This window comes from Colobus angolensis, unplaced genomic scaffold (assembly GCF_000951035.1).
Source record: "Colobus angolensis palliatus isolate OR3802 unplaced genomic scaffold, Cang.pa_1.0 Scaffold85, whole genome shotgun sequence".
Lineage (NCBI taxonomy): Eukaryota > Metazoa > Chordata > Mammalia > Primates > Cercopithecidae > Colobus > Colobus angolensis.
The window spans coordinates 7,888,886-7,903,147 of NW_012122376.1; the positions used below are offsets into that span (position 1 = coordinate 7,888,886).

General features: G+C 40.5%; 1 protein-coding gene and 1 long non-coding RNA gene across 2 annotated transcripts in view; one reads left to right on the top strand and one right to left on the bottom strand.

The window, feature by feature from the left end:
• WDR11 (WD repeat domain 11) overlaps nt 1-1,093 on the bottom strand; it is a 63,112-nt gene extending 62,019 nt beyond the window's left edge. The window contains exon 1 of the mRNA XM_011930254.1: nt 762-1,093. Coding sequence (XP_011785644.1) covers nt 762-847 — 86 coding nt within the window. The 5' untranslated portion in view covers nt 848-1,093. The remainder of the gene's footprint in view (nt 1-761) is intronic.
• Nucleotides 1,089-14,262, top strand: part of LOC105503368 — an 85,150-nt gene continuing 71,976 nt past the window's right edge. Inside the window, exon 1 of the long non-coding RNA XR_001000467.1 lies at nt 1,089-1,575. This is a non-coding gene — a long non-coding RNA (uncharacterized LOC105503368). The remainder of the gene's footprint in view (nt 1,576-14,262) is intronic.

The window sequence follows — 14,262 nt, forward strand, 5'->3', positions numbered from 1 at the left end:
GGAACTTGTGCCCTCTGATTGTTTTTGTGGACATACGTCTTTCGCTTACCCGATTTCTAATCCTTAGTATCCACAATGTGCCTGGGGATACCGCAACGAACCCCAGTACTTCCAACTAAATAAAATGACAAACACTGCACAAGACGTTTCGGTCCTCCTAACAACATCCCACGGCCATAGAATTTTGCCTTACATTTGTCTAATGAGTAATTCTCAGAGCTGCAGTGGTAATTTATAGTGAAAGCATACAGTAATAGAGACGACCTGTTGAAGACAGGAATGTCGTACACAGGAGGAGCCCGAAAAGAGAAGGTGAAAAGGGCAGGTGAGAGAACAGGCGCCTTGCACAGGGTCTGGCACATGGTTGAAGGAAAATAGGAATACAAGAGAAAGAAAAAGAAAAGACAGGATGGGAAAGAGAGAGTGGACAGGGAATTAATGGTGGAGAGAGAGAAACCTGTAAGCTGGAGAAGAGGTAAAGAGAGGGGAATGGAATGGCAAAAGGGCAAGGTGCAGAGAAAACAGCAGAGAAATAGGCGAGAAAGAGGGGAAATGTATTTGCATGGGGGAATTTCCCACACGGGGCTATTATCACTTTTGTAACAACAAAAATCCACCAACTAAAAGCAATCTCATTGTGTGAGGGCGGCTGCCTGTCTTAGCGAGGCCAAACTAACCAGGGGGTGAAACCTCTTGTTCTTCCCCCTTCCCCTCACACATTCCTGGCCGATCCTGACGACCTGGAAGCCCGGCGCCCTCACCAGTCCACCGCCGCCTTGTTGTGGGCGTTGAGGGCTCCCGTGAGGGTGCGCGCCGACACCTTGAAGTTCACTGTGTAGGGCAACATCCCGGCTGCCAGCCCAGGACCTCGGGGCTGACCTGCAACCAGGAAACGGCGGACACTGTGCTTCCGTTCCAAACAGAGTCCGGGTGGCCCCCTGGGCGCCGCTGTCAGGTTCCGCTGGATTCAAGTTCTACAGGCTCCGGGTTCCACCGCTCCCGGATTCCATCGTCCCCAGGTTCCGTTGCCTTCAGTTTCCTAGGATCCCAGGTTCCGCACTCTCCAGAGTTCCGCCGCTTAGGCCGTTGTGCTAATCTGCGACAGCCGGGGCTGTGTTTGAAAGAAGAGGCGCTGCCTCCAGTCAAGTCTGTTTTTTTCAGGTCGGGACTGTAGGCCTTTGTGCCCTGCTGGAAATCGTGAAAAGCAAGAGAGAAGAGTCCCAGTTATTCTTTCTGCCTTTGATAAGTGAATTTAGGACAACTACTAGCGCCAGTAGGCATGGGGGATCTACCGATGAAGAAGACACACAGTCTCCGCTCTCGTGGAGTTTACAGAGAATAATGAATGAGATTAATTAAGAAATGAATGAGATTAATTGAATGAAATTGCCGGACTGAATGAGGTGAATGGCCCGAATATAAACAATTTCCAAATACAGATAACACTGCATATCTGGTGTTGGCAATACTCCCTTCGCAATTGAGGAAGAAGCACTATGTCTGGGGCCAAGTGTGACCCTTTGTCTGTTGTTGGGGTACCTTTCATTTCGCACTTTCTCCTCTGCTGCTCTCCAGGTCAGACCCAATCCCTCCCTCCTTTGTGCTCAGTGTTGGGTTTATACGCTGTAATTATAGCACTTAAAGCAATGATTTCTTTTCAGCGATGATATTTGCAGATGTGTGTTTCTCTCCCCAATGCATTGTGAGCTCCTTGAGCAACAAAAGGGACAACATATTGGTGATTTTTCATCACAGGCTTTTGTGTCTAGCTTACCACTCTTGTAAAACAGCTTTCTCAAAGATCACCTCATATCCTCTTAGTTATTCAAACCAATGATCATGTTTTGGCTTTCAGTTGATCATGTTTTGCCGCGGCTTCCCTTCCTTTCCCTTGTTGTCTTACCTTTCCTTACCCCACAACCTAACCTACTGATGTTTGCGGGTCACCAAATGTGCTTGTAACCACAGATCTAAATATACCACTCTCTTATTAAAAATCTTCCATGCCTCCTGTGAGAAGATTGCTAATTGGTTCCCCAAATTCATTCTCTCTTTTTTTTCTTAGGAATAGAACTTCAGTTTATATCTAGGCACATTGTCCCTCCACTAAATGAGTACATTCCCCCACTCCCTTTACAACTAGACCCAGCCATGAGACTAAATAAATGAAAATGGAAGTGTTTCATAGTGACCTCTGAGTAGTCACTTTGCTGTTCTGAGCAATTTCAGTAGTTATATCTTACATTATTATTATCTTCAGATATATCTGTCTCAAAGGGGAAGCCAACACATATTTAAGTAATCATAATATAGGAAAAATTATATATTCCCTAGTAGACCTAGAGTTCCTCTCATAAAGGAACAAAATCCTAGTCTTCCTTTTGCCCCAATGTCTGGCACCTTTCCTGGCATACAGTTGGTCTTCAACAAATGATTGACGGTGCAGGAGTTCCAAATGCCCACTAAGCATAAGGTCAGACAGGCACAAAGTGACAATGAGGCATCAGCGCAGTAGCTCACAGATAGGGGCAGGCAGCAGGTAACCAGCCCTCCCACCCCCCAGGAAGAAAAAGCCTCTTGGAGAAAGAGAGATTAATTAGCTTAAATCTGCAAGCTACCTTGAAGATATGGATGTTGGATATTTAGGGCAAGGACAGGCTGGGTTTGGGACAGTAATGTATCTGCCATGATACAAAAGTGTGTAATTAAGTATGTTAATGGATTTTATGGCCTTCTCTGAAGCATCTGTCTTTGCCAGAGTGGAAGACAGAATATTGGACACACTGGGCAATTGATCTCTTTAATAGGACAGAACTTATGCTCCTCTTTTATATCTCAAAAGCTACCATTTCGCCCCGTGCCTGATGACATAAACTCCAAAGCCTGGTAATGCACACTCAGGGCACCCTGCCACTGCTAAATCATTTGCATCCCTAAACTAGGACAACTTTTTTACCCTTTTCTTTTGAAGTCAGTGGAGATAAATGCATGTGAACTTCTGATTCCTATTTTGATTTGGTGGTGGAAACACGAGAAATGGAAGAAATAATATGTAATGGAATAAATGCCTTACTTTATAAGTACAGTTGCTTCCTTTTGAGCACTCGCAAAGTGAATACTGTGATAAACCTTTTACCTGCATCATCTCATTTCATCTGCACAAAGTCACAAAGACTGTATTGTCACAAATATTTTCACAAGTTCACAGAGTTGCCCAAGTTTATACAGACATTAAAAGGCAGAGCCAGCATTGGAACCCAGGGGAGTCTGATTCTGAAACACATGCCTTTAACCACATTGCCTTCCATGTCATGTACTCCACAGCCCAGTTGGAAGAAACTCCAGCTGCCTGGGAAGCATGAGATTTAAAAAAAACAACAGCTTTACTAAGACATAATTCACATACCATACAATTCATCCATCTAATTTGTTGTGTTTTAATATATTCACAGAGTTTAGCAACCATCACCATAATCAATTTCAGGACATTTTATCACTTCTAAAAGAAACCCTGTACCCATTAGCAGTTGCTCACCATTTTCCCCACTTGCCATCCCTCAACTCTAGCAACTGCTCATCTACTTTCTGTCTATATACATTTGCCTGTTCTGGACAGTTCATATGAAGGGAACCATAAAGCATGTAGTATTTTATGCCTGGCTTCTTCCACTTACCATAACATTTTCAAGATTTGTCCATGTTGTGTCATATATCAGTACTTTATTCCTTTTCACTGCTGAGTAATATTTCATTATATGGATCTACCATCTTTTATTTATTCAGTCATCAGCTGATAGGCATTTGGTTTGTTTCTGCTTTCTAGCTATTTCAAATATGTTGCTATGGACATTCCTGTACATATTTTTTGTGTGAATATATGGTTTTAATTCTCTTGGGTATATACCTAGTAGTACAATTGCTGGCTCATATAAAAACTCTATATTTAACTTTTTGAGGAAACTGCCAGACTATTTTCCAGAGACTGCACCATATTGCATTTCTGTTAGCAGTGTATGAGGATTCCAATCTCTCCAAATCCTGGTCAACACTCATTGTGATCTGTCTTCTTTATAATAGCCATCCTAGTGGGTGTGAAGTAGTTCTCATTGTAGTTTTGATATGCATTCTTCTGATGGCTAATGATTCTGATCATCTTTTCAAGTGCTTATTGGCCATTTATATCTACTTTGAATAAATATTCAGATCCTTTGCTTATTTTTATATTGACGTATCTGTCTTTTCACTATTGAGTTATAAGAATTCTTCATATACTCTAGAACCAGTCTCTTTTTTTTTTTGAGACAAGGCTGTGACCCAGGCTGGAGTGCAGTGGTGTGATCAGAGCTCACTGTAGTCTAACACTTCTGGGCTCAAAGGATCCTCCTGCCTCAGCATCCTGAGTAGCTGGGATTACAGGCAGGAGCCACAGTGCCTGTTTGAGTCTCTTGTCAGATATATAATTTGCCAAAATGTTCTCACATTCTGTAGGTGGCAGCCTGGACTTTGAGCCACTTAGTTGAGCAACACATTCCCAATAAGGCAAAGGGCTGTGGTCAAGGTCTTATTTCCAAAACCAAGCACTGGCCTGGTTGTGGTCTGATTGTGGAAAGCAAAGGGAAAACAACTCTGACAATGAGAATTGTGTATCTAAGCACAACGCGCATTACTTCCAGGACTAATTGAATGAGTCAAAGGGAAAATTTTCTTTTTCATATGTTTCATTATTTGTGTAGCTTTTATTTGCATTTCTGTTTTATTTTATGTGAAACGGCAAGATAATGAGCAACTTTAGGCACACTGGTGACAGTCCTACACAGTATCTTCTAGCACCACAGGCTTCTCTGTGCACAAGTCCATAAATCCATGCATTCTGTGTGTTTCTTTAAAGGCTTTCAAATGCCCTTCTATTGCTAATGCCAGGTATCATTTCTTGAGCATTTAACCATGTGCTAGGAGATGAGCTAAGGACTTTCCATGTGAGCTAAGCCTGTTTCACTTTTTAACCCCTCACACTGGATTTTCTTCTGGCCCTGGAGAGTCATGGAAGGTTAGCATTAGTAATAGGAGGGCATTTGCTGGGACTTTGGACAGATTACTTGACCTCATTAAGCCTCCTTTTCTCCTTCTGTTATTTTTGGGGAGGAGAGTAACTATTCCTGGATGATGAAAAACATGAAATTAGATAACATATTTAAAGAACCCAAAACAGCACCTAGCTTCCTACAGTACCTTACTATTTGCTGACCGTACTGGAGCATGAATCTAGCCTCCTATTTTCTTTCTTTCTTTTTTGAGACAGGGTCTCACTCTGTCACCCAGGCTGGAGTACAGTGGCATGGTCTTGGCTCGCTACAACCTCTGCCTCCTGGGTTCAAGTGATTCTCGTGCCTCAGCCTCCTGAGTAGCTGAGATTACAGGCATGAGCCACCAAGCCTATTTTTTGGTATTTTTGTTAGAGACAGGTTTCACCATGTTGGCCAGGCTGGTCTAAATCTCCTGGCCTCAAGTGATCAGCCCGCCTTGGCCTCTCAAAGTGCTGGGATTACAGGTGTGAGCCACTCTGCCCAGCTGAGGCCTCCTGTTTTCAATAACACTGACCCCACTAAGCTATACCATCTTGAATTTGAAGGGAGATATTTATATTTTCTCTTTAAGGAGTGGCTTGCAGGAGAAGAAATAATATGGATTTGGGTAAAAATGGAGTTGAATTTGCCGTGTGAGTCACCAGGACACCAAAACTGCAGCCAGTTTTCTCTCTTTTAAAAAAGTTGCTGTATTATTCTTTATGTTTCCAAAGAGTAGGACAAGATTGTCCTGAGGCACTTTCAGTATAGGTGAGGGCTCTATGAACCCCTGCTTTGGCTGTTGCTCGCACCCAGGCCTCTCAATTCAGTCTGTTCACACTCAAGACTTTGATTTACAAGTTAATCATACCCTAAGTAGAAATGCAAGTATGACACACAGAGATTCAAAAAACCAGTGGTAAATAGTTTTAGACTAGCTCTAGAACTAAAGCAAGAGCTTTAGGGGGTCATAACAGTGAATGCATCATGCAGCATTTGGAAAATTACTGCTGAGGTTGACCCAGAGGAGGGGTTAACTCCACTCTTTTTAAAGGGTCAGGCTGTCTTCACACTCAGTGAAAGACTCAGCTGTTTGAGCTGCCAGGCGTGCCCCACCCAGTGCTCTCCAAGAGCTGTGGGCAGGGACAGCCACTCTACAAGTCACAGGCTGCTTACTTAGGCCGATGCTGCTCAGGGCTTGCCTCTGGTGACTGCAGGAATTAAGTTTTAAAGCAGAGGGGCTACAACTTGTGTACCTTTCAGTATGATGTTGCCTTCAGTCTCATCCTGGTTTGACTTGCACTGAGCCTCCCTTTTCAGTCCTGGTCTCAACTCAGAACACTTTCCTGGTGCTTGGCTGCTCCAACTGCCACCAACTCTAGCATCAAAATGTGCCAAGACCTTTACTGCATTTGTTAGATTATTTTCCTTATAACATTGGCACTTTAAATCAGCTAATCCTGTATTATTTAACCAAAAGCATTTGAATTTCCAGCGAACCTTATTTTGTCAACTTTATTTTGGGTATCCCCAATCCCATTTTCTAAATGAAGGAACTCAGCCTTAGAAAGATTAAGTGACGCTCACGATCACATATCTAGCTGAGGACAGAAATGAACCTTGACCAGGTTTTCTCACTGCTAAGCCAGGGCTCTGTCCAGGATATAGAGCTGCTTCATGTGAGATTTAGGAGTGTTTGTGAAGTTCTCACAGGGGTTGAATAGGGACCAGGGAGCATACTTTGCACAACAAGATATTTTGAAGAAACATCACCCAGTAACATGGAAGAAAATATCAGCAGCAGAGTGGGTGACCGGCTGAGCAGGGAGAGCACTAAACCAATAGCTCAGATCCAGCATCTATTTATCTTTTCTCCTCAAACACGTTCCACTCACTACTTACTTCGTTGTGGATAATCATCAGTCATATGTATTATTTGCCTACCCTTGTTATTAATCTCTTTTTATGTCTCTACTTATTATGGGTGATAATCACAGTACAATGGATTAGTCACTGCACTTTATGACATGGTGATTAAGGTTTATTAGACTGAAGCATGTTTCTGAGAAGAGCAGTCGTGATGAAATTCATTTATCCTGAGCAGGCTGTGTGGGGGATATGCTCTTCTAACACCCTTGGCACAAGGAGAAGCAGCTGGGTATTGCTGGAAACAGTGAGGGCTTTGCAATTTTAGGCAGATAGACAGGAGTCCTACCCTGTCCCAGCTATCTCCTAGCTCTGTAACTTTAGGAAAGTTTAGAGAATAAAAATAATACATAATAGTACTTCATAATCATTAAATGAAATCATATAGGTAAGGTACCAAGATAAAGTCACTAATTGAAAGATTGTAGTTAATATAATGTAGAGGGAAAAACACCAGGTGAGGAGCTAGGTGATTTGGGCGCCAGACCCAGGGGGTCCATCACTTGCTGTGTGCTCTTAGAAAAGTAACCTTGCATTGCTGAGCGTCAGTTTCCTTACCTGAACAATGGAGCTAATAGTAACCCACCTGGGAAAGTTGTTGTGGCGATTAAATGAGGTCATGTATATAACGGAGGCAGGGGACAGGTGCTCAGTCAGTGCTTTTACTGTGGTCATGAGGACAGAGCCGAGCCATGAACTCCAGGTCATGTTGCTAAGCCTCTGGCCTGCTCTCTGTATGAGGCCTGAGTCCTGCTCCCTCAGCCACGAGTGGATCGCAGCATGTCTCATCCCTGGGACTACATAGATTCTGTCAATGTGTGTTTTTCCAGTGATTGACTGTTTTTAAAGAAAAAATGAGCTACAGGACTTTCTTATTTGATTTCTTCATCAGAATTGTGTTAGTTCAAATAAACAATGTCTGAACACTGTGCTCATGGAAGAGCATCTCATACATTACATTAACCTAACAAGTTTGTATCTGGTGTGTGATCATGATTTCTGGAGGAAAAAATAATTCTATTGATTTCTCATTCTTAACGAGCCAAGCCTTGGTGGAAATAGTTTATGAGATGCTGTAACAAGTTTAAGGATTTCATAATTTTAGCTGGTCTTTCTCAGAATCCTCCAATTGTTGCAATTAAAAATAAACGCCAGTTTATCACTGTTTCTTTGGATCTCTGAGTATCATACTTGTGTTTCTACTCAGGATAACATTAACTTGTAAATCAGAGTCTTCTCTCTAACAGCCTCGAGTGTTGATGTGGTTTGGGTGTTTGTCCCTCCAAATCTCTTGTTGAAATGTGATCCTCAGCGTTGGGGGAGAGGCCAGGTGGGAAGTGTTTGGATCATGGGGCTGGATCCTTTGTGAGTGGCTTGGTGCTCTCCTAGTGGTCATGAGTTCTCCTTCTGTTAGTTCAGGGGAGAGTTGCTTGTTTAAAAATCCTGCCACCTCTTCCCTGTTCTCTCTTACTCCCCCTCTTGCCATGTGACACACTGCTCTCCTTCACCTTCTGCCATGATTGTAAGCTTCCTGAGGCTCTCACCAAAAGCCAAGCTGACATTGGTGCCATGCATGGCACTGCAGAACTGTGAGCCAACATACACCTCTCTGTAAATTACCCAGTCACAGGTGTTCCTTTATGGCAACACAAATGGACTGATACAAGTGTGGACAGACTGAACTGAGAGGCCTGGATGCCAGCATTGGACAGAGCAAGGGCTCATGGCATCCTAACCTATCATGGAAGAGCCTCAGGACAATCTCATCCTACTCTTTTGAAACATAAGCAATAATATAACAACTTTTTTAAAAAAAGAGAAAAATGCATCCATAATCTTCATTTGCTAATGTGATTATTTTTATATTTACACATTTCCTCCAGTTCTTGTCCAAATGATATACTTTACATATTTATATAATACGCACATATCTTGTTAATTTTTTTTTGCACATTCTATCATAATCATATTTATAATCTTTATGTAATCATAATTACCATTTGAATGATTTTATCATATTTGTTAGAGTGCATATACAATACTCATTTAGCTCTTCCACTATGACCTAACATTTAAGTTACTTCCAATTTTGTAATAATAAAGTTACAGTAGGCATCTGTATACTTCTGGTTGGTTTAATTATTTCCTCAAGATAATTCTCAGAAGTAGGTAGAACTATTTTTTTACTTTTAAAAATGTCTATATTTAAGAATAAATACTTGTTGAAAATACAAGTCTCAGAAATGCATAAACACAAAAATTAATTATATTATCACTAGCAAGAATGTCTTCTTTTGACTGTCTTCCTTTAAAATGTATATATTATTTTTATGAAATTGAGGTTATTATATAAAGTACTATTTTTACTCTTCTCTTTCCATTCAATGATTGGATGTAAGCATTTGCAATATTTTCCTAATTTATCATGTCTTTTATTTTCTGAATTTTTTGAGATACAGAAATTTAACATTTCTAGTGGAATGAAATACATTGACCTTTCATTTAGTGTGTCCTTCATTGCCTGAATGTCAGACTGTCCTTTGACAATATAGTGTTCTATATTTGCAATAACACGTCTGACTATAGGCCATATAAATAATAAATAAATAAATAAATAAACTTTATCTGAAGTTTCAGGTGTTTCCAAACCTGGAGCCAGATTTGGAAGGTGCTGGAGGCATTATCCCTCTTTCCCCCTCACCCTGCTCCACTCTCTGGCCTGCAGGGAGCCTGGGCTTCCCAGCCGTACCTTGTCTTCACTGGTCCCTGGGTACCATGACGTAGCTCAACAGGTGGGAGGCTGGGTGCAGGTGGCTGGAGACAGTGACCAGACCCACATATCTTTCTCAGGATAAACATAGCCAGGTGGTTGTGGAACAAGCCAATTCCTGAGAATCTGGCTTCTACCTTTGAAGGATGGTCTTTTGAGGAGGACCTGTAATACTCAGGGGTTGCCAGTCAAATTAATTAGATAAGTCATACCTGGCTTTGCTTTGTGCCAAGTTCCTCACATTTTTTTTCATTTGCATGGATAGTTTCAATAGAGAGTAGAGAAGGAAAACCGTAATTAATCCTCCTCGTCGCAGAATGTAGTGATTATAAAAATTAATTCCCTGTAGGAATCAGGCTCAAATTTCACTTACATTTTTAAAAGGGAAAATCACTAGAATTCTTGCATAATTGTAGAAAGGGACATCCTATAAAACTTGGTGAGCTGAATAACAATGCCATTTATTGAGAAGCAGCACAGTAAGTAGAATTTTATTTGTGATTATATATTATATGCAGTACTTAATACAGATCTTGCATATGTACATAGATATATGTTTTACATGAGAGGACTCCAAAAAGCTTATGGAAAATGGAATTAAAAGATAAAAAATATAAACCTGATTTCTCAACATAAGCTCCATCAAGTTCAAGACACTTCAGTAAGTGATGATGCTAGCCATTCAGTCATTAGTTCGTGAGGAACTAAGGGCCAGGGAAATTTAACCATGTCAATGCAGTCTTTTAAAATTATTAACCCAAGAAAAATGGATGCACTTTGAAGATTTTTTTAAGATTAGGAAACAGAAAAGAAGTCAGGAGAAGCCAAATCAGGACTGCATCAGATGCCTGATGATTTCCCATCAAAACTCTTGCAAAATTGCGATTGTTTGATGAGAGGAATGAGCAAGGGTATTGTCATGGTGGAAAAGGACCCTCTGGTAAAGCCTTCCCAGGTGTTTTTCTACTAAAGTTTTGGCTCACTTTCTCAAAATAAGCAGATGTTATCATTCTTTGGGCCTCCAGAAAGCAAGCAAAATGCCTTCAGCATTCCAAAAAACCATTGCCATGACCTTTGCTCTTGACCGGTCTGCTTTTGCTTTGACTGAACCACTTCCACCTCTTGGGAGTTATTACTTTGATTATGCTTTGTCTTCAGGATTGTACTGGTAAAACCATGTTTCATCTTCTGTGACAATTCTTCACAGAAGTGCTTCAGGATCTTAATCCCACTTGTTTAAAATTCCCGCTGAAAATACTGTTCTTATCTGTAGCTGATCTGGGTCCAATGGTTTTGGCACCTATCGAGAGAAAAGTTTGCTCAGCTTCAATTTTTTAGTCAGAATGGTGGAAGCTGAACCAGTTGAGGTGGCTATGGTGCTGGGTATTGTTCCTGCTATGAATCATCAGTCCTCCTCAATTAGGGCACACACGAGGTGAACGTTTTCCTAGCAAATTGATGTGGATGGTCTGCTGCTGTGGGTTTAATCTTCACCATGGCCTCATCCCTTCCTAAAATGAATTATCTACTTGTAAACTGCTGATTCTTTGGGGGTATTTTCCCCACAAACTTTCTGTAAAGCATCCACGATTTCACCATTCTTCCACCCCAGTTTCGCCGTAAATACAATGTTCTCATGTTCTGCAGTTTTAGCAGTATTCACACTCCTCTGATAGTGACTCTTTTCAAACCGATGTCGTATCCTTCTTACTGACTCAAACCAAATCCTGTTCAGACATGTTATATAACACGTCAGTACAAGTTTATTTTGCTGCAAAAAGAAATCCATGTATGTTTTCATAATGTATATTTTTCATGAACTTTTGAAGACCCCTTGTGTATGTGTGTGCATGTGTATGTATGTGGATATATTTATACATATATAATCACAAATACACAAAATATATATACTTATATGATATACACATATATACACATACAATGTTTTAGTTCCTACCATAACTTGCCAGCCGTCTGGTAAAATGACAGTGAGCTTCAAATATTCTCATTTGTAGCCTTGTTTTTCCTAGATGAGCACCCTCTGGGGGTTCTGGAAGTAGAGGATATGAATACTGTGAGTTACTACTGAGAGCCAGGGCAGAACAGGCCAACACAACAGCCATTCTCAAAGACATTTATGGTGTCTGTGATTGAGGAATCCATTGGTTCTCTGCTGCAGTTAGCCCATAAGAACAGTCTTTACATGGTAATGTGTTCATGTTAGAGTTATATTGGTATTGCAGAATTTGCATTAGGGTCCATTGATCTACAAAAAGAAGTAGTAGGTGCCTTAATATGATGTAGGTAGTAGGTGATTTAAAGAAGTAATAATAATGCAACATCAATTTCTAAACAATGGATCCTAATGCAAAGTCTGCAATACCAATATAACTCTAACATGAACACATTACACCATGTAAAGACTGTTCTTTCTAAACAATGGGGAAATTGTCCACCACTGAACAGTACCTATTCTTCTAAAACACAGAGCTGGGTGCAGTAAAACTTTTCTTTCATCTCTAAAAGTCAAGGGCTCCCAGTGGCCTCCTGGGAAATGGTGCTCTACCCCTACCCCATCCATCTTCATTCAAGTTTTCACATATTCATGAAGCATCTGTTAAGTCTAGCACTGCAGACTCAGCTGTAGTACATGTACCAATCAACAATTAGCGGGGGTATGGCAGTGCAGTCAGCAGATGTGGAGACAGGCTTCAGGTGGCTCACATTCAACCAGGACAATGCCACTTTTCTCCCATTGCTGGGCCCCTGTTGATAATCTGCTTCCTTTGCCTGGAACATCCTTTTGTCTTTCTTTGACTTACTTTTCCTCCATGAAAACCTAGAGGTCTTTCTAGAATCTCAGATTTTGAGGCTTAATACCACTAGTTTTAATGCTATCATATTATTTCTTTTAAAGAAATACATTTTCTTTATTTTTCTGACTTTAGTATGTATTCATGAATGAAATATTGGTAAATTTTCAAAAATGTATCATGGAGCAGGATGCAGTGGCTCACACCTGTAATCCTAACACTTTGGGAGGCTGAGGTGGGAAGATTGCTTGAGCTCAGTAGTTCGAGAGGAGCCTGGGCAACATAGCAAGACTTAATCTCTACTAAAAATTAAAAAAAACAAACAAACATTGCCAGGCATGGTGGTAAGCACCTGTAGACCCAGCAACTCAGGAGGCTGAGGCGGGAGGATCACTTGAGCTCTGGAGTTCGAGGACTGTGTGAGCTATGATGGTGCCACTGCACTCCAGCCTGTGTGACAAAGGGAGACCCTATCTCAAAAAAAAAAAAAAAAAAGTGCCATTGAAATATTAGTGACAACAACAACAAAATGTATAGAAGAAAAAAATAACTATTAATCTTATCTAAAGGTAACTATTATATTTCTATCATTTTAAATGTATTTTTTCATCTGCCTGTTCCCTTCTTGAGACCTCTTGGGGACACATATTCATGTCTTATTTATCTTGCGCCCCCCTCTCTGGCTCTGCGACTGTCTCACATAGAAGGCACTCTATACATGTTTGTTGAACTGAACCAGATTAATTAACTTAAATACTTTTATTGTTACAAAAAAAAGAAAGAGAAAAAATGACCATATTAATCATTTTAGGGGAATGTTAGAAAAGAAACCTAAATTTCTCCTGCCAGGTAGAGGGATATAATGAAGGCAAAAGAAATTGAGTATAAAAAGAAAGTATAGTTAATAAATGAAAACTGCTATAATAAATGGATTACCCTTTGGCAAATCTTTTTAAAAATGAACATTATTAGAAATATGAAGATGTTACAGCAATGAAAACAAAAAATTTTTAAAGTACCATGCATACTTGTATATTATAAATTTGAAAGTCCTAAATAAAATGAGTGATTTTTCCAAAAAATACAAATTGCTATCACAATATCTAAAAAAAAAAAATGAAAGAAACAGTAACTAAAGAGGAGTAAATAAAAGGAATACACCTGCCCTCCTCCTCATTGCCCACTGTTCACTTGGTTTACTTTACATGTGCATTCTTTTACTGTCAAGAAACTGATTAAAGCCAGTTGCGGTGGCTCACGCCTGTAATGTCAGCACTTTGGGAGGCCAAAGCAGGTGGATCCCTTGAGGTCAGAAGTTCGAGACCAGCCTGGCCAACATGGCAAAACCCCCTCTCTGCTAATAATATAAAAATTAGCTGGGCAGAGTGGTACACACCTATAATCCCAGCTAATCGGGAGGCTGAGGCAGGAGAATTGCTTGAACCCAGGAGACAGAGGTTGCAGTGAGCCAAGATTGTGCCACTACACTCCAGCCTAGGCGACAAAGCGCAAGATTCTGTCTTAAAAAAATAATAATAAAAGAAAAAAGCTGATTAAATACCATTATCTAGAAAGCAGTGTAAAACCTCTGGCCAAAAGATAGTGTATTTATAAATGTTTTGAGTTACAAACAACAGAAACTACTCTGGTTAACATAACCAGAAAAAAAGATTCATTGTAAGAGGGTCAG